The 24,894-nt window shown below is 47.1% G+C and overlaps 1 protein-coding gene across 1 annotated transcript; it reads left to right on the top strand.

Annotated features, from left to right (window-relative positions):
• Positions 1-9,956: 9,956 nt before the first annotated feature.
• Positions 9,957-23,074, top strand: LOC146191137 (uncharacterized). Its single transcript, XM_084600277.1, has 3 exons — positions 9,957-10,155; positions 20,100-20,279; positions 22,102-23,074. Exons 1-3 carry the CDS (start codon positions 9,971-9,973, stop codon positions 23,072-23,074), a joined length of 1,338 nt encoding a protein of 445 aa, XP_084456403.1. The 5' UTR covers positions 9,957-9,970.
• The last annotated feature ends 1,820 nt before the right edge of the window (positions 23,075-24,894 follow it).

Genomic DNA, 24,894 nt, shown 5'->3' with positions numbered 1-24,894 from the left:
GAAAAAAATTCACCATGATAACCATAGCAACTTGAAATGGCTCTGTAGAGTAATGCGAATATATAAAATAGGATTCATTGTTACACCTTAAAGAAATGATAGCGTTTGAGGATCTCTCTGTGCGAAACCCTTGCGTGCATGGAACCCTTCAAAAAAAACCTTTTTCATACTTAACCATCCCTTCCTGTGAACCAATTATTATTATTATATTATATTTAACCACATTTCCTATTGAATATTTCTTGAACATTTGGTGTCACGTCGAATACTTTGCGTCAAACTCTTGTAGTACAAAGAAATAACGAAAATAAAGATGGTCAAAAGCCCGCGCCTAACGTCAGACCCTTCTGCGAACTGCCATAGAAGAAAGCAATTATAAAAATAAAGTTTCGAGAAAGCCCCGCTGAACGCGTGGTTGCAACAGGCAAAAGCCAATTTAAGAGAAATGAATGAAGTCAGAACGTTTGTACAAAATTTCAAATAAAAAAGCTAAAATAATAAAAAACAACTCCGTATTCTCTGATATCATAATAATAATAATAATAATAATAATTGGTTCACAGAAAGGGAAAGGCACAATATCTGTCACACTTGCTCTGTGGACACCTGAACCTCACCGTAAGGGAAGGGAGGAAGGTGGGAGCGAAAGTGGAAAGAGAAAGGGGAGCCGTAGTGGAGGCTACGGGGTAATTTCGACCACATGGAGATCTTTAACGTGCGCTGACATCGCACAGCACACGGACGCCACTCCGTTTCGCCTTCATCGAAACGCAGCCACCGTGGTCGGGTTCGAACCAGGGAACTCCGGCACAGTGGTCAGGCGTTTTACCACTGCACCACCCCGGCGGGGCTCTGATATCAAGGTGAACAGTGTTTCGCCCTGAGATGTGCGGTGCCACGAACCCGAACCTGCCCATATTTAATGTGACACCGACGACTTCCTCGCCGAACAGGAAGACCATTACTATCGCTTTAAAGTATGATAAGCAATCGCGTGTCTTCATGCTTTTAATTTTTTTGCTTGAAAATAACCGTATATTAACGTTGTATAGTAATTGTTAAAAGTCAATGTTAGGGGTGCAGTTAGTATACACACTAGTTGAGCACACTTTGCTGACAGTGGCTCCATGTTCAGTGTATCTTGTTACCTTTCCAACGCGTGGTATCTTGTTCCCACGCTATTCTACGCTGTGAAGAGGAAAGGGCGTGAGGGAAAAACGACCCTGAAAGTGTCGATAAGAGGGGCCTCTTCATGTGTACAAACAACTTCAAACTATAAATATGTTATATACAATAGGCTTACATCATGTGTCACCTATAACTACATTTTTTTTTTACCTTCTCTCATTTGCAGCTGCTTTCATTTGAAAGTAGTCAAGCCACCCTTTATTCGACTAAAAAATAGAAAAAAGGCTTTCTCAGTTGTCTGCTTAATTACAGCTTCCGTTTCAAGTCGTAAGCTGATTTCGTACGGTACAAATGTGAACGAGCGTTGCTGCATCCGCCTTGCAGCCCGAAAAGTATTCCACTGGCTGGCGTGATTGCTCAAAACAATTTTATTCCCGCGAAAAATTCTACGTATGTGAGTGCGAACTTCTCATTATATGCACTTTATTCGGTAATATCATCCTTGGAATGCATGTATGCCAGCAACAAGTTTAATGTCATTTGTAAAACATTTCTCGTTGGTTATGCTACTTTGTGTGCCAACAGTAAAATGCTCTCGGTGCGCCATGCGATGAAGAACGTTACCCCCATCTAGCTGCATTTGCCATATATGGGCAAGCCTACAAGCTGGTAAAATAAACGCATACACGAATCATCTATAGGGCGTTGCTTACTGTTGCCGCTGCACGCAGGTCCTTCAAGTGGTGTTTTCGGGCGGAAAGGACGAACACCGCGTCGCCTCTTTCGTGCGCTACGTGCTTTTGCTGGCGTTTCACAGCTTCAGACTTCGGTGAGAGCTTAGAGCGCAGCATTGTTTCGACTACAGCGCGAACCAGAGCTCTGTCGTGCGACTACAGAGGAAAGCTACACGTTCTCTAATGTAGTTATTAGATTAATGAAAGAGGGACCATATATATATATATATATATATATATATATATATATATATATATATATATATATATATATATATATATATTGTCACGTACAAGGTGATTGAGGATATCAAGAATAGCAAGGGGTTAGCTCCGATACAACTACAGAGGCTAGAACATCACTCAGTCATGCGCCACCTGGCAACGCTAGGTGGCATTACTCCCCCTTGCGAAAAAAAAAAAAAGGAAAAAAAAATTTAAGACGGCCGGTGAGAACGGTGTGCAAAGTAAGAGAGTGGTCACAGGAGGTGGCCGTGCGTTATCGTTGGTAGTACGGCTTCAGCCGCACAATGTGCACAATGTCCGAGCTAGGCTTTCGACGTTTTGAAAGTGTGGCACCTTCTGGAATAACTTCATAACTGAGGTCACTCACACGACGCAACACTTTGTACGGCCCGAAGTAGCGGGAAAGGAGTTTCTCGGACAAGCCTGGACGGCGAACTGGTGTCCACACCCAGACTTGGTCCCCAGGTTTGTAGTGAACCTGGCAGTGCCGGAGGTTGTAGTGGTGTGCGTCAGAGGTCTGCTGCCGCCCGATGTGCACACGGGCAAGCTGGCGGGCTTCCTCAGCGCGGATGGCATACTGCTGGGCATCTGGCGGAAGCTGGTCATCATCAGGGCACGGGAGCATGGAATCGAGCATGCTCTGAACTTCACGCCCGTACACAAGTCGAAATGGTGTGAAGCGCGTTGTTTCCTGTTGGGCTGTATTATACGCAAATGTGACGTACGGCAGCATCTCGTCCTAGGTCTTGTGCTGCACATTAACGTACATTGACAACATGTCCGCAATCGTCTTATTTAACCTTTCGGTAAGACCATTGCTCTGCGGATGGTATGCTGTGGTCTTGCGATGCGTCGTGTAACTCAACTTAAATATGTGGTCGATGAGCTGCGAAGGGAAAGCTGTCCCTCTGTCGGTAATGACATACGAAGGGGCGCCATGCCGCAAGACTATGTTATGCATGAAAAACTCGGCTACTTCGGAAGCTGTGGCATGAGGGATTGCCTTTGTCTTAGCGTGTCGGGTCAGGTAGTCCGTAGCGACTACTATCCATTTGTTTCCCGCCTGCGACAAAGGGAAAGGGCCAAGGAGGTCCATGCCGATTTGGTCGAACGGAATACGTGGTGCTCTAACGGGCTTGAGAAATCCGGCAGGCTTCAGGGGCGGTGTTTTACGGCGTTGGCATTCGCGACAGCTTCTTACATAGCGTTTCACAGTTGCGGAGAGCCCTGGCCAGTAATACATGTTGCGAACTCGAGCAAGCGTCCGTGAGTAACCCAAATGACCAGACGTCGGTTCGTCGTGGCAAGCAAGTAGAATATCCTCACGGAGCTCGCATGGTACTACCAGAAGGAAAGCTCTTTCTTGGCCCTGGGAGTTTCTTTTATGCAAGACGCCTTGCTGCATACAGAATGAACCAATGTGCCGAGATAGGCGTCGAGGGAGCGTCGTATCACGCCCTTCCAGATAATCGATGAATGGAAGGATGTCTGGGTCAGCTCTTTGTCGATCCCTGAGCTCAGATGCACTGAGAGCTCCAAGAAAGCCGTTGTCGCCATCGGCTGCAGCATCGTCAGTGTCAACGGGGGCTCGTGACAGCGCGTCAGCGTCTTCGTGTTTGCGGCCTGACTTATAAACAATAGTTATGTCAAATTCCTGAAGTCGTAAACTCCAGCGTGCAAGTCGTCCCGATGGGTCTCGCAGATTTGCCAACCAGCACAAACAATGATGGTCCGTGACGACTTTAAATGGTCGGCCGTAAAGATAGGGGCGCAACTTCATAGTGGCCCACACGACCGCCAGGCATTCCTTTTCCGAGGTGGAGTAGTTTGTTTCAGCGCGAGAGAGTGTGCGGCTAGCACAGGCCGCACACTCTCTCGCGCCGAAACTCGTTTAATCCCGTCTTGATGCTGAACAAGGACCGCGCCAAGACCGATACTACTGGCGTCAGTGTGCACCTCTGTGTCAGCCGCTTCATCGAAGTGCGCCAGAACAGGGGATGTTTGAAGGCGCTCGCGAAGCAGAGAAGGCCGTCTGCTGCTCAGAGTTCCACACAAAGGCGGTGTCCTTCCTTGTGAGGCGCGTTAGAGGTTCCGCAATTTGAGAGAAGTCCGCAATGAATCGCCGATAATATGCGCACAGGCCGAGAAAGCACTGAACAGCCCTCTTGTTAGCTGGAACGGGAAACCGTGCGACGGCAGCAGTCTTTTCGGGATCCGGGCGCACACCATCGGCGCTCACAACATGCCCAAGAAACTTCAGTTCTGTATACCCGAAGTGGCATTTCTCGGGCTTCAGCGTGAGATCAGCAGAACGGAGCGCTTCCAGTACAGCTCGAAGGCGTTCGAGGTGTTGGTCAAATGTTTCGGAAAAAACAACTACGTCGTCCAAGTACACAAGACAGATCTGCCACTTGAGGCCAGTAAGGACTGTGTCCATCATCCTTTGGAATGTAGCTGGGGCAGAGCACAATCCAAATGGGAGTACTTTGAATTCATAATGGCCATCTGGAGTGACAAATGCGGTTTTTTCTCGGTCTCTTTCGTCTACTTCGATTTGCCAATAGCCGCTTTTCAAATCAATAGATGAAAAATACTTCGCACGTCGCAATCTGTCCAGTGAGTCATCGATGCGCGGCAACGGGTATACATCTTTCTTTGTCACATTATTCAATTTCCGATAGTCGACGCAAAATCGAAGAGTGCCGTCTTTCTTCTTGACCAGGACTACTGGTGAAGACCACGGGCTTTGTGAAGGCTGCACAACACCATCATCCAGCATCTCCTGAACCTGCATCTGGATCACTTCTCGTTCTTTGGCAGACACACGATAAGGCTGCTGTCGTATAGGGCGAGCGTCTTCATAAGTAATGATACGATGTTGTGTGATGGGCGCTTGACGAACCTTCGAGGAAGAAGCAAAACCGTGCTTGAAGTTCAGCAACAGTAGCTCTAAGGCCCGCCGTTTCTCCTTCGACAAGTGGCAGTTAATGTCGATGTTGTCAAGAGATGGCTCATTAGTTTCGACTGCCGTGGATGTAAAACAGACCAGATCGTGCGTAACAGGGTCAGCGAAAGCGATAGCAGTTCCCGGAAACAAGTGCCGGTGCTCATTAGAAAAATTTGTGACAAGGAGTGCAGCCCGGCTATTGCGAAGCGACAATAAACTTCGAACAGCGCAGATGCCTTGAGCAAGCAGGAGTGAATGGTTCGATTCCGCTACAGCATCGCCGGCACGGAAATCGTCACAGGTAACTTCCACAAGAACACTGCTTCGCGGCAGCAGCGAGACGCTCTCGGCGGAAACGCGAAGTGCGGCATTGCAAGGACTGCTACTATCTCGTTCGGCAGATTGTCCTATCGAAAATGTGACGCGTCTATTTCGCAGATCGATAACTGCTCCGTATTCTCGCAGAAAGTCAATGCCGAGGATAAGGTCACGGGAACAGTCAGTCAAAACGACGCAACTAACGACGAACGTATATCTGTTAATCTGAATATGAGCCGTGCACATCCCCTTTGGGGTAACTATATGACCGCCGGCGGTTCGAAGGTACACACCTGGCCAAGCAGTGAGCACCTTCCTCAAAACAGTCGCCATGCGACCACTCAAAATCGAATAATCCGCACCGGTGTCCACTAATGCATTGACTGGAGTACGACCGTCTAAAATAACAGGAATGTCCAGAGAAACGTTTTTGGCTTCTCTAGGGGACGGTACCAGTAGCTCGCGGTCGGATCGAAGCGGCGACGACGGGAGGTCTTCAACGCAGCGACTACCAGCGGCCTCGCCCCCGAAGGTCGCTGTTCTCAGTTTTCCCGACCAGGGCTAGACCAGGGCCCCTCTCGCAAGGAACCTTGGGTGGACGTCGATGAGCACCTTGGTGAAGGGGAGCGGGACTGACGCTGCGAACGAGATGAACGCTGTTCCGCCAGGTACTCTTCAATAACTCGAGGTCGCTGACCAAACCGGGGAGGAGGCGAGTCGATGCGGAAGCCGTGAAGACCGAGGCGTCAATAAGGGCAATCCCGGTAGAGATGGCCTGGTTCACCGCAGTGGAAGCAGAGTGGACGGCGGTCAGGCGTGCGCCAAATGTCGGCTTTGCGTCGGGGCAGGGGACGTTCGTCGAAGTACTGCACTGGTTGCACCGAGGGCAGCGCGACTGTAGGCGGCGCGGGAATGGGTGGCGGTGAAGGGGGAGCCTGACTCTGCAGAACTTCCGCATATGTGGGACGGTTTTCGGTCCCCGACAGCAATGGCGGGCTCGTAACTATAGGCGAAAGAGGGCTCTTGAGCGCCTGTCGTACCTCCTCTAGCACTATAGCAGAAACGGAAGCTGGCGATTGCGGCAGGGGGTTTCAGAACTTTCTCAGTTCTTCGCGCACGACACTGCGGATTAGTTCACGCAAAGCATTAGGATGCCGCTCGGAAGATGCAAATGACTCCGCAGTTGTGCCAGTATGGAGAGGTCGGTTATAAGCCGCGGAACTTTGTTGTAGCACCCTTTCCATTGTGGCGGCCTCCGCAAGGAATCCATTTACAGTCGACGGTGGGTTGCGCACAAGGCCTGCGAACAGTTGCTCTTTCAAACCCTGCATCAAGTGCCCGACCTTTTTGTCCTCGGACAAGGCGGGATCGGCTCGCCTGAAGAGGCCCGTCATGTCCTCGACGTACGCTTGGACACTCTCATTCGGCATCTGGATGCGGGAGTGAATGGCACGTTCTGCATGTTTGCGACGATCCGCGCTAGTGTAGGCCTCGAGCAGTTGAGGACGGAATTTCCGCCACGATGTTAACATTTGCTCTCAGTTCTCGAACCAGATCCGGACGCCATCCTCAAGGCTGAAGTAGACGTTCCTTAGTTTGGCAGTATCGTCCCACTGGTTAAAAGCAGCGACACGTTCAAACTGAAGGAACCAGTCCTCCACATCCTCAAAGAGGTCACCATGGAAAGACTTCGGTACCCGAGGGGCCTGCAAGGTGTAGTTACAGGCCGGTGCGACGCCCGTTACCTGCTGAGCAGAAGCACTAGATGTCATGGCGGCGGGTGATGGCTGAAACTCCGGAGACAGTCCCTGGAGCCGTCGACTGCAGCGATGCACGGGGGTGTCCAATGGCACGGGGCTGGCGCGACGTCTTTCAGATGGAGACTCTTGCATAGGTGATCTTACTCAGCACCTCCACCAGAATGTCACGTACAAGGTGATTGAGGATATCAAGAATAGCTAGGGGTTAGCTCCGATACAACAGCGGTGAGCAGCACAGACGGAAAACCCGCAAGCGACACTTTGTCGTCCTTCACTCAGTCATGCGCCACCTGGCAACGCTAGGTGGAATATAAAATATATATATATATATATATATATATATATATATATATATATATATATATATATATATATATATATATATATATATAATTATCTTTCCCTTAAACAGATTACATTACTAATCTCTGTAATTATCCAAGTAAACATTTAAAAAAAAAAGACGTAAAGTACCATCCCCAACGCTTTCCTTGGCCTCGCCGACTGCTGGCTTCTGTCCTTCACATATATATATATATATATATATATATATATATATATATATATATTGGTTTGGTTTATTGGGTTTAACGTCCCAAAGCGACTCAGTCTATATGAAACGCCGTAGTGGAGGACTCCTGAATTTCGACCATCTGGGGCTCTTTAACGTGCACTGACATCGCACAGCACACCGACGCCTTGCTTTTCGCCGCCATCGAAAAGCGGTCGCCGAGGCCGGGATTCGATCCCGCGTTCTTGGGAGCAGTAGTCGAGCGCCGTAACCACTGCGCCACCCCGGCGGGGTATATACATAGCAAAATACTGGGATTTGCCACTGAACACTTTACAAGAGGACGAAGTGCTTTCACAAATATGGATAGTAACATCATACCTCTCAGTCTTGAGCGTGGAACGAAAGTAGCTGTCGCATTCGCAAGCTCACTCTAACACAATTTTGACTGCTATGGCATTCCATTTGGTCTGCTTTTAAGAGCTCACCTCTATGATACGAGAAAGTTGCTTATCTTTCTTTCAGGTATATGACGCATAAGCTCTTATAGCTCTTGTGGCAGGTAATCAAGCCGTAAATTAATAACATTGCTTTAACTTCGAAATTTCTTTCTCATGCTTTTCTGCAGACCTCTGCCTGACTATAGCATAAAAACGAGGGAACGTCACCATATGCAGCGACTATATCGCAAACAGTTGACAGGCTTACCACAATTGTTTGACGGCCAAGTTCGTGGTACATTGCAATGTAAATATAACGCCTAGATGTTAGTAGAGCTTCATCATACTCTGTCCTTTCGACTTGCACCCTGCACTATGACACAGAATTTCCGATATTGAGTGACGAGCAAGAAATGCGCATTAACCACATGAAGAAAGCGGCGCTCTTGAATGTTAACGCTTAGCGTGCCACAACTTCTCTTTCGTGCCTTTAACATATATCGTTCGCGCTGCATTTATTTCATTGTGCTATACAGACAAATGTGACGCACAGCATGAAGACGACGAGACAAGACGCGGGCACCGTTCACGGAGCCTTCTGTCCACTATTTCTGCCTGCCGGTGTTTGCACGCTGTTTCTGTTGCTGCACATATCAGCTGAGGGGCGTACGGTGAGCTCTATAGTCGCAAATTTTCACTCACTGCCTTTAAATACGTAGTATCTGTATTACCTGATATATCGATGTCACTGCTTTGTAACGGTTTTACGAATCCCGTCAAGCTGCAAGAGTAGCGCTTTGCCTGGAAATCCCTTCAGTTGTACTGGTAAAATAAAATCTATTCAATTCAGTCTATGATATATATAATGTTGCAACACTTCCAGGCTCGGAAAAATGTTCGGGAAATGTTCGGAAAAGAATAGGTACCCAAAGGTTTAATGGTTAGAACGTTCACTGTTTGCTCAGAGAGCATGAGTGACACCGTTATAATACGGTGACCATATATCGAAGGCGATGTTTATGTCATGTCCGATATATCGTTGGTCTGCTGCAGTGATGTAGGACAACACTGATTTACTTGGCTCGTACGAGTGGTGGTAAGAGATTCAGTATATATTCTGCCTCATAATAAGAAATCGCTGCATATCTGCAAGCACACTGCAATACGCAAGCGCCATGATAAAGCCATGGCCGGAGTCAGTGAATGATCCCTTCGATAGTCTAGGGAGTATTACACTACCCTTCTGTTCTGAATCTTACGTGTTTCTGTGTGCGTGCGTGCGTGCGAGCGCGCGCGTGCGTGCGTGTGTGTGTGTGTGTGCGCGCGCGCGCGCGCGTGTGTGTGTGTGTGTGTGTGTGTGTGTGTGTGTGTGTGTGTGTGTGTGTGTGTGTGTGTGTGTGTGTGTGTGTGTGTGTGTGTGTGTGTGTGTGTGTGTGTGTGTGTGTGTGTGTGTGTGTGTGTGTGTGTGTGTGTGTGTGTGTGTGTGTGTGTGTGTGTGCGTGACCATCATGCTTGCACCAGGGGCTCGCATCGAGTAGAAAGAGCGACATAGCGACTCACAGGAATTCCTTTTAGAAAAGATCTGTGCCACTGTGCCGCTCGAATTGCGTCGTGATCCACGATCCGCCACCGTGACCCTCTACCGCTCGTGGGCGGGGCGTACAAGCTGATTAGTTCCAATGCGGCAGGTCTATGTGCCGACATCTAATCTACCGACATCCAGTATGTGGCGCCATCTATTGGCATCAAATTGATCTGGGCATGCGCAGTGGAACGCGTGGTGGTGAATCACGGTAGCGGATCACGGTGTGCTAAATCTCTCTAATGAGTCACGTACGGTGCTTTGCAGAGCGTGCTCGAGACGAAGGCAAGAGGCGGCGGCTGCCATGTCGGGCCTCCTTCGATGGGAGACGGCCTTCTTCCTGGTCGACGAGGGCTTTCACCTGGTGCTAGCCGCCCACGACTTTGGCACGGTGTTGGACGTCTGCACGCACGGCATACCCACCATGACGAACATAGTACGCTCCTTGGCGGCACTGGCGCTGCTCGCCTTCCACGCACTTTTCCTTGGGTAAGCCGTATTTGCGAGGTCTTCATCAGTAACGGCTCCGGTTTATCAACTTTCGGAATACTCTTTTCCTGTTCCTTGATAGGTGTGCGATGGCGGACTTGTTCTGGAAGAACGTTCTTGCGGGGTATGTTGGGTCATTTTTCGAAAGAAGATAAAAAAAAAATGGGCAAAAGGCAAGGACAAAGTTCAATTACACTTACTGGGGGGCTAGTTAGTGCATGTTCCGTGGAAAAGACGTAGCGCCAAAATGGACAACACGCAGATACGCAAAACACGTAGTCTGTCTCTATCTGCGTGTTGTCCGTTTTGGCGCTGCATCTTTTCAAGGGAACAAGGACAAAGGTAGGAACGTACACAGTAATTCAAACTGTGATGTTGTGTTCGTTTCCTTCATTTGTCTCCTTGCAGTTTCGCTCCGATTCTTTTTTTCCTTCCTACATTCTTGTCCACCTGAGCATTGCACTGTACGGCTTTCTGCTGCGGAAGTTCCATTCAACAGGATTCCACCTTAGAAACATGAATCAGCCAGCCCTGAAACAAACGTTGCTAAAATGTACCTTTCTTCTACTAGCGCGTGTCCTGTCCCTTATCTGTTGCACTAAAGAGGATTCAAATCAAATGAAATCAAAGCGCTCGGTGGGGTGCATGTACCTGGTGAAGCACCAAAATCTTGCAACAACTGCTTTAGGATCACTGTAAAACTCCCGTGACGGGAGTTTTCGTATCAACAGGCGCACTTGTGCTCAAGTTTTCCAACATTGTAAAAAAAGTTATAGTTAGGACGGCAGGAAAACCGAGCACTAGAAACAAAATATGGCATAAATTGCAATGAAGCAATCTTGTTTACGTAACTTAATTTCGGTCATTGCATGTTTGTTTTTCGGTACGGCATTATTCTATCCTATATATCAAATAGTGTTTAAGTGTTTTAACTGCACATATGATATTATCAAGAGAAATACGAGCTGAGAATTAACAAAAAATCAATTTGACCATTGAGCACAGAAACGCGGAGAGTTAGGCTTGTTGGTTTACAATCATGTTGGGAACAGCGCTAACTCAGGACGGAGCGCCTGTGTGTGTTCTCGCTCCGTCCTGTGTTAGCGCTGTTCCCAACATGACCATTGAGCAATTATTTTTCTAGAAACATACTTGACCTTGCACAAATAAATATAGCTAGTCTAGGGTGACAATCCAGCTAGCAGAATACACTTCCACCAGTTCAGCAAAAAAAAAAAAAAAGCAACAAATTTTGCTAAACAGCGCACACGCGCTACTAAAGTATCTCCAAGGCAACAGTGTTGATAGTAGCGTTACTTCAGATAACTTATAGTAAATAGATTTTTTAAACTCTCTAAGCTGATTGCCTTTGATGCGCTCCAAGTTAGCGAACAATGCTGTTAAGTATAGTATGTGCACTATTTTTCCAAAACGTTTAGGACGGATGATATTCCAACCCGTCCCCTTCGATCAGCTGAAGAATTCGTCATTCCTCGCATTTACAAAAACTACGAGAAAAGAACTCGTGGCTATTATGTTCCTTCTTGTTTTAATAGACTGAAGATTGAGGGTGAAGCAAACACTATTACACAGATGAAAAAGCTTCTACATCCACTGGTGGGAACAATCAATCTCTAATAAAACAGTACACTTGGGATTTTGGACGGAGATACTAGATTCTCTCCAATATAAATCTGTTTTTTATCAGTGTTTCAGCGTTCCATGGAAATACCTTGTTTTGTATGTCATAATGAGCGTATATAAATGTATCTTGTATTGCTGCATTATCATGTATTATTGCATTCATGAGTGTATTTTTTGTAGCGTCTTATACGTATAAGCGTACGTAGTGGGCATTATATTTATATTTTGCATTTATAAAGGGGGTTATATATAGCTCATTAATTTAACTATCAGAAAATTTGATTTCTTCTCTGCAAGCAATGTTTCTAGCTTGACTGTCCAGTCCCGCTCACAAGCCAACTGTGATTGCTTAAGTGGGCTGGAAATGACATTCTAAAAAATGCGTGTGAATAAAGCATTATCATTATTTCGCTTGCGTAGATGCGGAACCACCAATAGCGATGCTAGCGCCAAATAAACATGGTAGGAGGTTATAAGGACTCCAGTAATGGTTATTGGTTTCGTCTTGATGCATGCAGCGGCCGGACTTCTTGTACCTATATCGCAAATCTATTGCAATCAAGATTTACGATTCTAAATTATTGCGCGCTCCTTCGGCCCAAGTGCCAACTGAAACTACCTTCGTGTGGATGTATAATTTGCTCAGACGCACTCGTTGAAGCATAACTTACCGTGAGGAATGCAGCGACACTATATATGCTCTGTTCATTACTTCTTGCCGTAGAGGGGAAGCTATGGGCCCGAGACGACCTATTTCACAGGTGCGCTCTTGCAGCGCGCTCAGAAGCCAACCACGCACGCTTGGAAGCATCGCCGCGAGCTCGTAGCTTCCACATTACTACTAGGAAATTTCGACGGATGATATACTACCACTGTGATTCAATCTAGCAATTAAACAAAATCCTAAATGAAGAACGACCTATACCCCCACAGCGGAAGATAGTATAGCAGTCATTTACTTATTTGTGTGCGCGCTCGCGCGCGTGCGTGTGTGCGTGCGTCCGTGTGCGTGCGTGCGTGCGTGTGTGTGCGTGCGTGCGTCCGTGTGCGTGCGTGTGTGTGTGTGCGTGTGTGTGCGTGTGCGTGTGTGTGTGTGTGTGTGTGTGTGTGTGTGTGTGTGTGTGTGTGTGTGTGTGTGTGTGTGTGTGTGTGTGTGTGTGTGTGTGTGTGTGTGTGTGTGTGTGTGTGTCAGCGTGCGTGCGTGCGTGCGCCCGTTGCTCAATCAGCGAAATCAATGTGCTGCGCCGAGCACCCGCGGTCTTCGAGCAAATGTACCTTTTAACGTAATTGACTCTTACGCATGGCTACTTTCAACGGCCGCTCAGCAAACAAGCAAATTGCCTGAGCACGCAGCGTCGGCGTATATTCCTGAGAAGTTTGTACCCGTTATGAAGGAGCCTATATCTCTCGCTTGTGGGTGCGCGAGCGCTTCGCAAATGTTGCTCCTGTGGGTACCCTGAAAAGAGGTGCCGTCCGAATGAATGTGCTAGTTCCTGGATAGGATTGAGCGGAACAGGTTGTAAAATATCTTCATTCTCGCGAGCTCAAAAAGTTGGCATAGCTCCGTAGCAGCCATAACAGAGCGTCGCAGCTGTAAATTTTCGTCGCGTACGAGCTCGACACGCGCCAACAATTCACTCGTTCGTGTACCCTGTGTATAGAGCCTGTCACTTTTCTAATATTGCCAGAAGCGCCCGGTTGCGAGATTCATTCGTTTAAGCGCACGGCCGCATATAACTTGGAAACGAGTGGAATGTCCCAGTGTTCGACGTCTGTTCTCAGCACTCGAACTAAAAAAATTGACTAGCAATAACAATACTCGATAATACTAAATTTGAATAAACCTACACAAGTGTTAATTGGTGATATATTGAAGCAAACAGTTTCAGAAAGTCATGATATGTACAAATTCAGAACACACTTTATTTTTCCAAACATACTCCTCGTCCAGTACTTATTGCTACGAAGGAAGTCTATTGGTCGGAAAAATGCATGGGCGTGTTCTACGTTCTCCACCAATGGCTGGCTCTGAAAAAGGAGGCCAGTGCAAGTGCTTCGAGAGCTCATCACAGCAGTTGGAGGCGTTGCGAAGGAATGGGATTTTGTTTAATTAGCAGCATGAAATTGTATTTATACCAAGACTGAAGTACCCCTTGCTAACATTGATGCGGATGTGATACGTGCAATTAATGCGAGGCGCTGCAAGTCTGCCATGTCTTCTGTAAGCACCGTAGGCGAGAAGTAGACAGCAACTATATACAGCAACTATACAGCAAGCGGGTGGCCAACATTACAGCAAACAGTTGCATACTGCTCAATGGGTACTGCAGACAGACCCTTACGGAGGTAGGCGGTCACTCGCGTTGCGCTTTCGGTGTCTCTCGAAGAACGAGGGCAGTACTGGCAGTGAATACATTCCAGAGGGTGTCCGTCAGGATTCCTGCGCTGCCGTTCATCAAACTGTCCCAGATGTCATGTTTTGTATGACCATGGAAGGTTGTACGAGACAAAGCAGAAACTTGTGCCTCAGGCCATCCCAGTCTGTAGATCACCAAGATACTTTGTTGGGCGAATTGGTACTTATTCATTATTGATATAAACAGCGCGAACACGAAGACAAAGGACAAGATAAAAGAAAGCCACAGTACAAGCGCTTGTACTGTGGCTTTCTTTTATCTGGTCCTTTGCCTTCGTGTTCGAGCTGTTTATATTAATAATGAACACAGTCTGTAGTATTTCTTCGTGCTCAAAATTTATTTGATAAAAGTAATTCGAAGTATTTAAATATTGTTTTGAGGAAAAAAAGTGTCAATAAAGTTGTATACTCCGTCTTGAAAAGCAGCTAATACTAAGTGACATCAAGCTACCATTTACGTTTTTTTTTGTATATATAACTTGGCTTTCCAGAACGCGCAAACTAAAATTGGCTCTCGGTTTACATGGTCAAGGGAAATGTAGCATAGTTGCTCTGACGTGTTATGCCTTTTTTTTTTTTAGGTCTATTTGTGTTGGTTTAATCTACTCCTTGCGCTTGCAATCTCCCTTTGCGGATCGTGTCTCGTTTAAATATCCTGCTACTCGCTTAATCACTATTCACTTAATTTGCGCCTCTATTACCTAACACATACCTAAAATAATACAGTCGTCCCACATTATAAATAAGCCCACCACGGATATAAAGCCCCGCTTTAACTAAGCCGTACAAACTTGCCTGCGTTTCCACTGGGTAGCGTGTCTGTTAGGGACCCCGGTAGAGACGTATCTCACCTCTGGAGAAAGGAAAACTGGATGAGTCAGTTTGAATTGAAATTTGCCAAACCTTTACAGCATGACAAAGATAAGCAACACAACGCAGCGCCGTGTCGCCCAGCCTTTTCTTTGTATATGTCACTTTGTAAAAGTATAACCTATGCCACCCTCAGATCTCATTAGGAGCTACCCAAATTATGAGCTCCTGCCAATTCTGTCACTTGCTGTGCTGTCGGGCGTCACACAACATGCCGGCTAACTAATGCTCGGGCAGTTCTTTCCAAACGCTACACGGGGACGCATAAACGGCTTTTTTTTTTTTTCTTCTAGTGAGTCATCCAGTGCTGTGTCACTAAACACCTTCCACATGACAGCGCTGCAACTTATCAATATGTGTCTCAACGAAAAAAACTTTCTTTGGAACGCTGTCTACGATTAAACTTTGTGCACTGGCCGATAGATACGCCGCAACGTGAGGTAGGTTTTTTTGAGGGCCAGTAAATAAAGCTTCGTATATGATGCTTTAGTGAAAACACTGCAACCAGCCGTTTTTAGAGAGCAACTACGTATGTATCTGGCCGCAGGATCCCATAATTTGTCCATGTGTTACATCAGACACGTTCTTAAAAAATCACACAGTTGTAAGTTACTACATCATATGAAAGGCTGCTCGGCATATAAGAAAACCCTGTTTTAACTAGTCCGTACGAACTTGTCAGCGTCTCCTAGAGGTAGCATGTGTGACCTGGGGAACAGTGGTCCCGGGTTCGATTCCCTGGATAAGATGGAAATTGAACCAACAGGAAGCCTTGGATCTTAGGTCAGATACGACACTCCTAGGCCACGAATGCACCTTGATACGACTTAGTTAAAGCGGGGCTTTATATCTATGCAGCGCGACCTTTGACACAATGTGCCAGCTGACGACTGCATTCTAATGAGTGTATGTGGGAAAGGGAAGTAGAATATTCACATAGCGCTCTGTAAAAAAAAAGCTAAAAGCAATGTGTGAGTGGGACCTAGTGTGCACTTAGTCTAGAGCTGAAAGTTCTGAAAATCCGAAATACATGTGGGAGTTGACATGAATCTAAGACCGCTATGATATTTGCTCGCGCATTTCATTCCAGTAGGCAAGCGCTAGCGGCATAAATGTTTTAACGCATAAATGTATATTGGTCATCTCGAGGTTGCAAAATGCTTTGATCCTAATAAATTGAGCAAAATAATGTAGTCTGGAAATTTTGTTCTGGGGTAAGGCTCACTTGAAAACGTGCAAGATGCCGCAGACTGGTGAACGCTGCAACACTACTGATTTCGGTAGTCAGTAAAAATTGGATTATAAATTTAGCGTTTTTAAGGCTTCGCTTTAGATGCGTATGGTCCTGAAGCCTCCCTCGACATCAGTTTGTACTTGAATCATAATCGTGCAAATGATCTCTGCAACTCGTATACACGTAGCCTTTACACGAATATATTCACGAGCAAAACAAAAGTGAGAAGTGCAGTGTTTTGAAGGCCAGATGGAGATCGGCAGCGTCTCGGCGTGATTAGTGTGCGTTTACGGCCGTGACACAGATGCACTATAGCTGCGTCGGGGAGGGGAGTGCACTGTGCACGCCGCGCTCTAGTATCCGAATGCAATTTGCATGTGATAAGTTTCTTATCCTCACACCGGTCTGGTGCCCTCCTTGCTTGTTTTCTCTCTCCCTTCCCGGCCTGTTTACGCGCGTTCGAGACAAGTGAGAGCCTCACGGCGTCTCGTATGAAGGTCGCTGCTCCGCGCAATGCGTCGCCGAGTGACATTCGCGGTGTGGTTTGCACAAGGCCGGCATTGCCCCTGGCTTATCGCACGCGTGACAGTACCACGACCTTGCAATGCCATTTTCTTTTCTATGTGTAAGAGGCTATAGGCGAACGACGCGCTGTGCTTACATGCATCCATTCTGCTTGGCCCCTAAGAATTATGCTAATTATCAGTGATAGATACCTGGCATTGCGGGATGACATGGGATTCCCGTAGGTTTACACAAAATGTCAAAATCTTGGATGCCACAAAAGGATGGTACGTATCACGCCCAATTTCTCAATGTCTGTCGCTGCGTAAAGACGCAGACACAGTTGAAATTGCACTTTTGAAAGCAGATTGCTTTAAGAACGACGTCTCGAAAACGCAGTCGTCAGCATTACGATCTGCAAGCCTCCTAGAAGAGTGGACAAATTAAGTATACGTTGCCTCCGCATTTTAATTTTTGATTATATGGCTCGGAGCCCCTAAAAATACTCAGTGAAGCTGAAACAGGACAAAGAAAAATTAAGCTTTAATGTTTCAATTAGTGACTGCAAGGTTGTTCGTGATTCATCATTTCAGGAAGATAATGCCTGAGGCGAAACATTTCCTTAGGATTCTGGCAGAGAACAGCACCCACAGAGCACAGCCCAGGGAACAGAGCCGTTACCTTGTGTGAAAACATACGAATTAGGGCCTGTTCTGAAGATTTATTGAATTATTGATTGGTAATAAAAATTTGTAAAAGATGAAATGACCATCCCTCTATTTGCAAAATGATGCACTGATGACGTGGCTGAATATCCGCAACTCCCCCTCAGAATTAATATTAACTATTGGTAGGCGTCGAAGGCTTGAAAGCTCGCTGAGAGCCCATACGATTACATTTGAAACCTATGTACTAGCGGTATAGGTTTCTGCTTTCTTCGCGTTTTGCTATACCCCATATGTGCCATTGTTTCAGGTTTATAATTTTCATATTTAAGGAAGGCAACAGTGTTGGATCGGTAAAGTGCAGCAGGCTTACGCGCATTATTCTTACCATTTTCCTCCTTTTCCCACTTCTTGTGTCACTGGTCAAAGGATTAGCCAATAGTCACAACCTGTGATAGAGGCTGGATTTACAGGGAAACATATGTGGGACAGTTAAGCTTTAGGGAATACGACGCGATAGCTGAGGCGACCACTTGTCATATAAGAGCTCCACTTTAACCAAGCCGCATGACCGTACATACCTGGGTAGCCTAGGAGAAGCGTGCCTGACTCGGCATCTAAGATCACTGGAAGGTTAGTTCTTATTCCCCTTTCCTACATCAAAAGGCAAATGGCAGCTCCTCCCAACTTTTGAATATCATGCGGTCTCGTTAAGTGGCTCAAACCATCGAAGAACAAGTGCTCGGCCATGCCAGCTGCCAGTTACCACCTGTCAGCGCCATGGCCGTGATTTCTCACACACAACGTCGATCCCGACGCCGATGCCTAATTTTCTGAGTAACGGTACCTTTAATACTATCACATTAAAACAGAACGTTTTGTTAAGCCATTCAGAACCGCTGCTTATTAGTCTATTTCAGAAACCTCGCTCTAGTGCCTCATTGTTCAGCAGTCTACTCCTTGCACTCGCGGAATCTAATTTCTGCACGATGCTATGTGCGCATACGATAAGATTCGCCACTGTTATATATGATTAGAAGAGATTGCGGTAATAGGCTGAAGGTTTGGTTTGGTTTGTGGGGTTTAACGTCCCAAAGCGACTCAGGCTATGAGAGACGCCGTAGTGGAGGACTCCAGAGATTTCGACCACCTGGGGTTCTTTAACGTGCACTGACATCGCACAGCACACGGGCGCCTTGCTTTTCGCCTCCATCGAAAAGCGGCCGCCGAGGCCGGGATTCGATCCCGCGTCCTTGGGAACAGTAGTCGAGCGCCGTAACCACTGCGCCACCCCGGCGGGGTATAGACTGAAGGGTAAATTGGTCGGACACAATGTTTCGAAGAATGCAGAGACGAGAAAGGCTACGACAGGGCTGAACCTTGCCTATCCAGTCATAGTCCTTACCGTCCTCGTCTTTACGCGGCATTCGAAAGAGATTGCGGCTCTCTCAATCCTAGGGGGCGATGGAATCGCCATCTCGTGAGTAGAGGCGCCGTGTAACTAGCTGGAGGCGTGGCAGTTTCCGCTCAGAATAAATAGCCCGGAAGCAATTTTTATTTTTTTTTCCCGCGCGTGGAGGGCATCCTCTAATGTGCTTCGTGCGTGGCTGCTTCGCGAAGCCGCTCTTATCCTCTGCGCTCACGGCTGCCGCTGTTTCGCGGCGACTTGGTCGGCCCGACGACGTGATAGTTCTTCATGAGTAACTCTAGCATTTGCGCGCACGGTCCCGTTCAGGTAGGTGCACATGGTCACATCTAGCCTGCGTTGATCTGACCCGCTGACTTCCGCGGTTCCGTCTGTCACTGGCTGATTGCATGTGCGCAGTGCGTATTTAAATAAAAGGCGTACCTCGCACCCCACGTTTTAGAATATGGAACAGAAGTCTTTGTGCACGCTGTCACTCGATGTCTCACACACGAGCTGCAAATCAATGTGCAGTTATTGGGTGAAAAGTAACTATGCGAGGCAACGAAGAGCGAAGAAAAAAAAAATGAACAAAACGTAATCGGAGTAAAGTCGTAATGTTATCTTTGCGCGTCATGCATGGAGTTTCATTTTCTGCTTAACATTGCACGTATTCACATAGGAGCAAACGAACAGTTTGATCTGTTATTGTCAGGGGAAAACACAAGATGACGGGGGACAGAGCACATATTTTAGCGTGGACACCTCAACTATCTTGATACTATGAAAGGTAACGACCGCGCAGAGATAGTGCGGCGAAGCCAGTTCAGATAAATTACATAATTATGTGGAAGACGGGAGCTCGGTCACTTGTGGTGCAGTGCGAAGAAACCGTAATTAAGCACAGGTGCCAGACAGTGAGCGCGGAGAGCAACCGAAAGAACAGTAAATGTACAGCCTAGCCCACTTCTAACTGTAACACCCTCATTGCTTTCAAAGGGTCATTGCGTCCGGCCAGGCCAAACAATAAAGCTAAGTGACAGGCCATGTGAAGCAGCACGTCTGGGTCCCAGTATGCTTGTATCGATTTGCATCAATATGTGCCTGCGTCGAATGCAACGTTGCTTTGAAATCAGTGACGGTGTTATAGCTATAAGTGGATAACCCTGTACATCGGACACACGGCGCATGGTCCTTCTCCCGCAGGCCTCGATCGTCGCTGGCGTCGGACGCGGCCGTCTTCTTCGGCGACATGCAGTTTCACTTTTTCCACATGTTGCTGGCCACCTGGCAGCTGCTGCACTACCTGTGGACGACAAAGAAAAGGGACGCGCGCACCTACGTCCTGCGGTGGTTCAGCTTCATCTTCCACACCGGCATAGTGTGGTGAGCGCCTTGCGCCGTGCAGCTGGCTGCACTCCTCCACACCTAGTCGCTGGGATGCCATCATCGTCATCCCAATCGTGTCCGCTGCAGGACATGTGCATCTCTTATTGATAGCTGCAAGCACAATATTCCCGCAAATTGGCTGATTTCATCCGCCCCATTGGTTCTTGCCACCCGTGTAACGTTTGCGTTCTCTTGGAATTAGCCGCACTAACCTAACCACTTGAAGACTCCAGATTGTAGCACATAAAGCCATCATCTGGTTCTCATTGTAAAACGTCGATCCATATGCACGCGGTTCTCTTAGAATTTAGGTTCAACATGGAAATAGAGCTAGTGAGAGCCGGTAAAATATAGCAAGGGGGGTCAACGGAAATTGGCACTTGAGAATGCTTTCCGAACGGCAATGCAACGCGTGATTATTCTGCTGGTAATGGTAACAGTGTAGTTCAGACGTATATGGTCATAGCTGGGCACAATATGTAGCAAGTGTATGCCTTTGCTACTTCATATACCACACCACTATTTAGTTACTGTATGCTCCTGCTCTCTTACCAGATAGACGAATGTTCATACTCCAGGTTACTAACAATAGCACCTTAATTATAGCAGGTGCACCAAAAGGAAAACAAGAGAACTCAAACACGTGTGCTGCAATAAAAAACAAAACAAAAAACTTCTGGACGAGATCAGCTGGTCCATATATAATCCCTCTCTGATGATTAGACATATTTGCATTCTTAGCAGCGGTCTACTCATTTATTTCGTAATACAGCTCGTTAAACATAGGTCCTACAACCATAACTGAGGCCACTAAGGTGTCTGGTTACTTAAAACATATTTTCGCTGTAGGCAAGAAATCGACAGAGCGCCCGTCGCGGCCATGACGCTTGAGGCTGTGTGACCTTCTGTGACAAAGCACTGCTTCGGTGAGGCCGTTAACGATAGTCAAGGCCGGACCGGCCGCGGGTTTCAGAATATGATGGCGTGTTCTAAAACCTGCAGTAGTATAGTATGTGGTTATTTTTTTATACATCCAAACGGAAAGAAAATATATTTGCTAGCCCCGGTATCAGCTGCTATCTGATATGTGAAGCATCTGAACTGGGGCGGCGGAAATAAAGGGATACTGAGAAAGCGATAGTGGAAATCAGAGGTGATCGACAGGGAGAAAGGAGAGGGTAGGTAAAAATAAAAATAAAGAGAAATATATACAATATGAAATAATATACAGTAGTTTTCTTGAGGCCAGCCTGCAAATGTCTTAGGTCCCTGAGCACTCGTTGGATCCTGAAGCTATAAGATACTTCGGTAACGCCGACGTATGGCGTTACCTTCCCGGCGTTACATTTTGAAGCAAGGACGCCCTGGCTGAAGGCGTTCTCTAAGAATTTATAAGGAAATACGCGATAGCAGTGCAATGGGTGGAAAGCTGAAATTTGTCATGAAATAAGAAAATAAATGAGGGGGATAAGGAATGGATGAGAGAGGCAGATATTTAAAAAAATACGTTCAGGCTTTGTGTAAATTGAGAAAATCTGCGATATCTGTTATTGTAGAGGAGCTTGGGTGGTGTATGTTTTGCGTTCGGCGTAACATACTTACGAACACACCAGCACATATCGCCGAATTAATACCCCCTTAAATGGGGCCTTTGAGGATTGAATAAATAAAAAAAAATAAATAAATTTCGCGATCGATTTAGGCAGCAAACCTAAGCGTTGTCATTTTTGTTTCGCGGAGGGGAAAGGGGAGGGTGCGTTTACTTTCGTTTACAACGTTTACTATACACAACATGTATTTCTTCCACCTACGCTTGTAGGTTCTACACAGGCGGCATTCAGGTGAGCATACGCATGCAGTTCGTGGGCCCTGCCGCGAACCCTCCAGCGCCGCCCCCGATGCCACCGGCTCCGAACCCGGAGGCCGTGATGCTGGCCGTCGCGGCCGCCCGGGCTGCCGAAATAGCCGCCGCCCGAGTCGCCGCGCAGCACGGCAACGCCGCGACCTCTCGGAGGGGCTCCGGAAGCAGGCCTCTGGGCAATCCCGTGTCTCACTTCCCACCACTCACCGGCTCGCAGCGAGACGTAGACAGAGAACTGGGTCCTGCCGGCCATCCGTGTTCCTCACCGCCCGACTCGGATCAGGGCTACGAAAGCCTCCCGGCAAGCGGAGCATACAGCTCTCCTGCGGAACCTCTGGCGAACGATACAGCGACGGCGCAGTCATCCGAGGCCGCTCCGGAACCGAGGCCGTCCGAGCCCGAGGACAGAATTGCAAGGGCCCTTCTCGGTTCTGTGACGCAAACGAGTTTCTCACCCGACTCCTCGACTATGGCCCTGGTGCCGTACGTGGAGAGGCCGCGGCGTGTCGAGAGCACTTTTCCAAGTGAACTCCGCAGCGACGGCCAAGCCGCCTGGGATGCGAGTTTAGACCCAGCGAACAGTTCGATCAGCGCGGCTGGTTTGCCCGCTGCCGCATCGACCTCGGAACCTGCCACAAACGGTGCGCGCAACAACATTGGTACGCCCCCTCCAGTCTCCGCAGCCGAGACGACATTCGGGGGCAGTTCGGAGTTGGTGCTGGACCTCGCTGAGAGTTCCGTTCGAAGTCCCACTTTGGTTCCCAAAGTGGCAACTGCCTCGACCGCGACCCAAAACAGGGCTTCAAGCGCAACTTCGGGCACTGCCCAAGACTCCGCCAAACCTGGTCCGTCTCGCGGACCGTCACCGAAGCCGTCTCCAAGAACCTCTAGGAAGCCCTCCTCGGCAACTCCTCCCAAGTCTCCGAAGTGACATGAACTTGAGGTGGCGAAATTGACTGGCTGTAGTCCGGCATTTATTTTTCACGTCGTTGCAATTTTTCGAAATTCTTGAGCATCACGCATACTCGAATTTTTGTGTTTACAAAAATTTCGCTGACGCGAAGCTTATTGCATTCCCTGCTAGAAGAGAAAGCTATTTCCTAGTTTGAGAGGCACGCATTTAGCCGAAATATGCATGCATACTTGTGCATCGGGCTCGCAAAACATTTCGTAAGGTGTCATCATTAAATGTGTGCCTAATAAATCTCCCGAAAGTGTTTTTAACAGGCCCTTCGATGAGAATGCGACCCTTTATTGCCACGTTAAATGTTGATTGAGATTAGTCACGTATTATGTATATGGAAGGACTAGCGAATCGTATCATATGGACCACCTGGAAGTGAAATTTTGCCTGCAATCCCTAACATATGCACAACGTCGCAGAAATAGCATTCGTGTTTCTAATAATTCGATTATTTTTGCTTAAAAAAAAAGGTTTAACACTCAGAATTCACTGATGTTGTTTGCGTTTACGAATTTCGAAGGTTATTTTTTATTAAATGTGTTAACAAATTTTTGCCAGACCTAAACTTAAACTCTGGAGACTAGAAAATAGATGGCGTTTTTTTTTCTCTCTCCACGTGAGAAGTCTGCGCCTTGCATCTTAGAACACAGAATTTCGTTTTTCCTTTTTTGCAAGAGAATAGTTCCATGGAGCGCTTTTTTCCTCGAAGATATAATGGGCAACGTTTTATCTTCGCAAATTTATAATTTCGTGCACGCACCTCTGTACACCGGTTTAAAGCGAGCTCAGTCGAATAAGTAACGTAGATTACGCTTTCTTCGCAAAGATGCACTGAGCTTAACAAATGCATTTTTTTGTTTTCTTTATCTATTCATTGTTTGACGACATTGCAGGTGCCTTGTACTCTAGCTTCGGTAGCAATTACTGTAGTGATACGTCTCTTAGCAATACCGAGTTCAGAGCTATTCACTACAATTTTTAAGCCATCGGTCACATGGTTTAACAGTTTACGTACCCTGGTAGCTTTGCTTCATCGAAAGAGAAAACTCTTTATTGCATGTAAGCGAAAACGCCAAACATGTCTTAGCATGTTGGGCAGCATTTTCCGCCGTCTCGTTTTTACAGTTTAACATTTTATGCAAGCATAAAACAGCTCCTCTATAATTCTTGTCAAGCATCTAAATCAGATAAGAACGCAAAGCTTGATGAGAACATGGCTTATAGATCTCACCTTACTGCGAATGTAAATAAGGCAGACTATAAGAAATTAATCACCGCGAAATTTTCACCTTGCATACTTCGTTTCAAGGACGTGTTTGGCTGCGCGGATCGTTGGTCACGCGTCGTTTCCCCTTCGTTCTTCTTGAACCCTCTCAGGCCGCAAATGATCAGTGCTCTTCATAAGGCCCTGAGTATATGCCCTTGAAAACGGCCGGTATAGTGGAGGCGACGCGAAAATGCAGAATCGAATTATTTTTTTTTTATTCCCTTCAATGTGATGTCGTTCGCGCTTTCTAGTTTTTTTCTGATTCACAGACTTGACCGCTTCGTCCTATGCGCCTTAGTGTGTAGGGAGAGGCATCTCGCATTTTCGAAAGACGTAGAGAGGGGGGATTTTAATTATAGCAGGAGATGCCTTCTCGAAAGAGGGGTCTGTAGTTGATATATGAGGGAGCGCGGACAGCACCTCGTATAGATGCGCTCTATTCAAACGGGTAATAATTTTTTTTCCTTTTTGTTTCTTTAGTGGCTGGGACGAGAAAACAATCAGGAGGGGTGGGGGGGGG

Source organism: Amblyomma maculatum, chromosome 4 (assembly GCF_055883805.1).
Source record: "Amblyomma maculatum isolate TAMU_Amacu chromosome 4, ASM5588380v1, whole genome shotgun sequence".
Classification (NCBI taxonomy): Eukaryota; Metazoa; Arthropoda; class Arachnida; order Ixodida; family Ixodidae; genus Amblyomma; species Amblyomma maculatum.
This window is presented reverse-complemented; position numbering and strand designations above follow the sequence as displayed.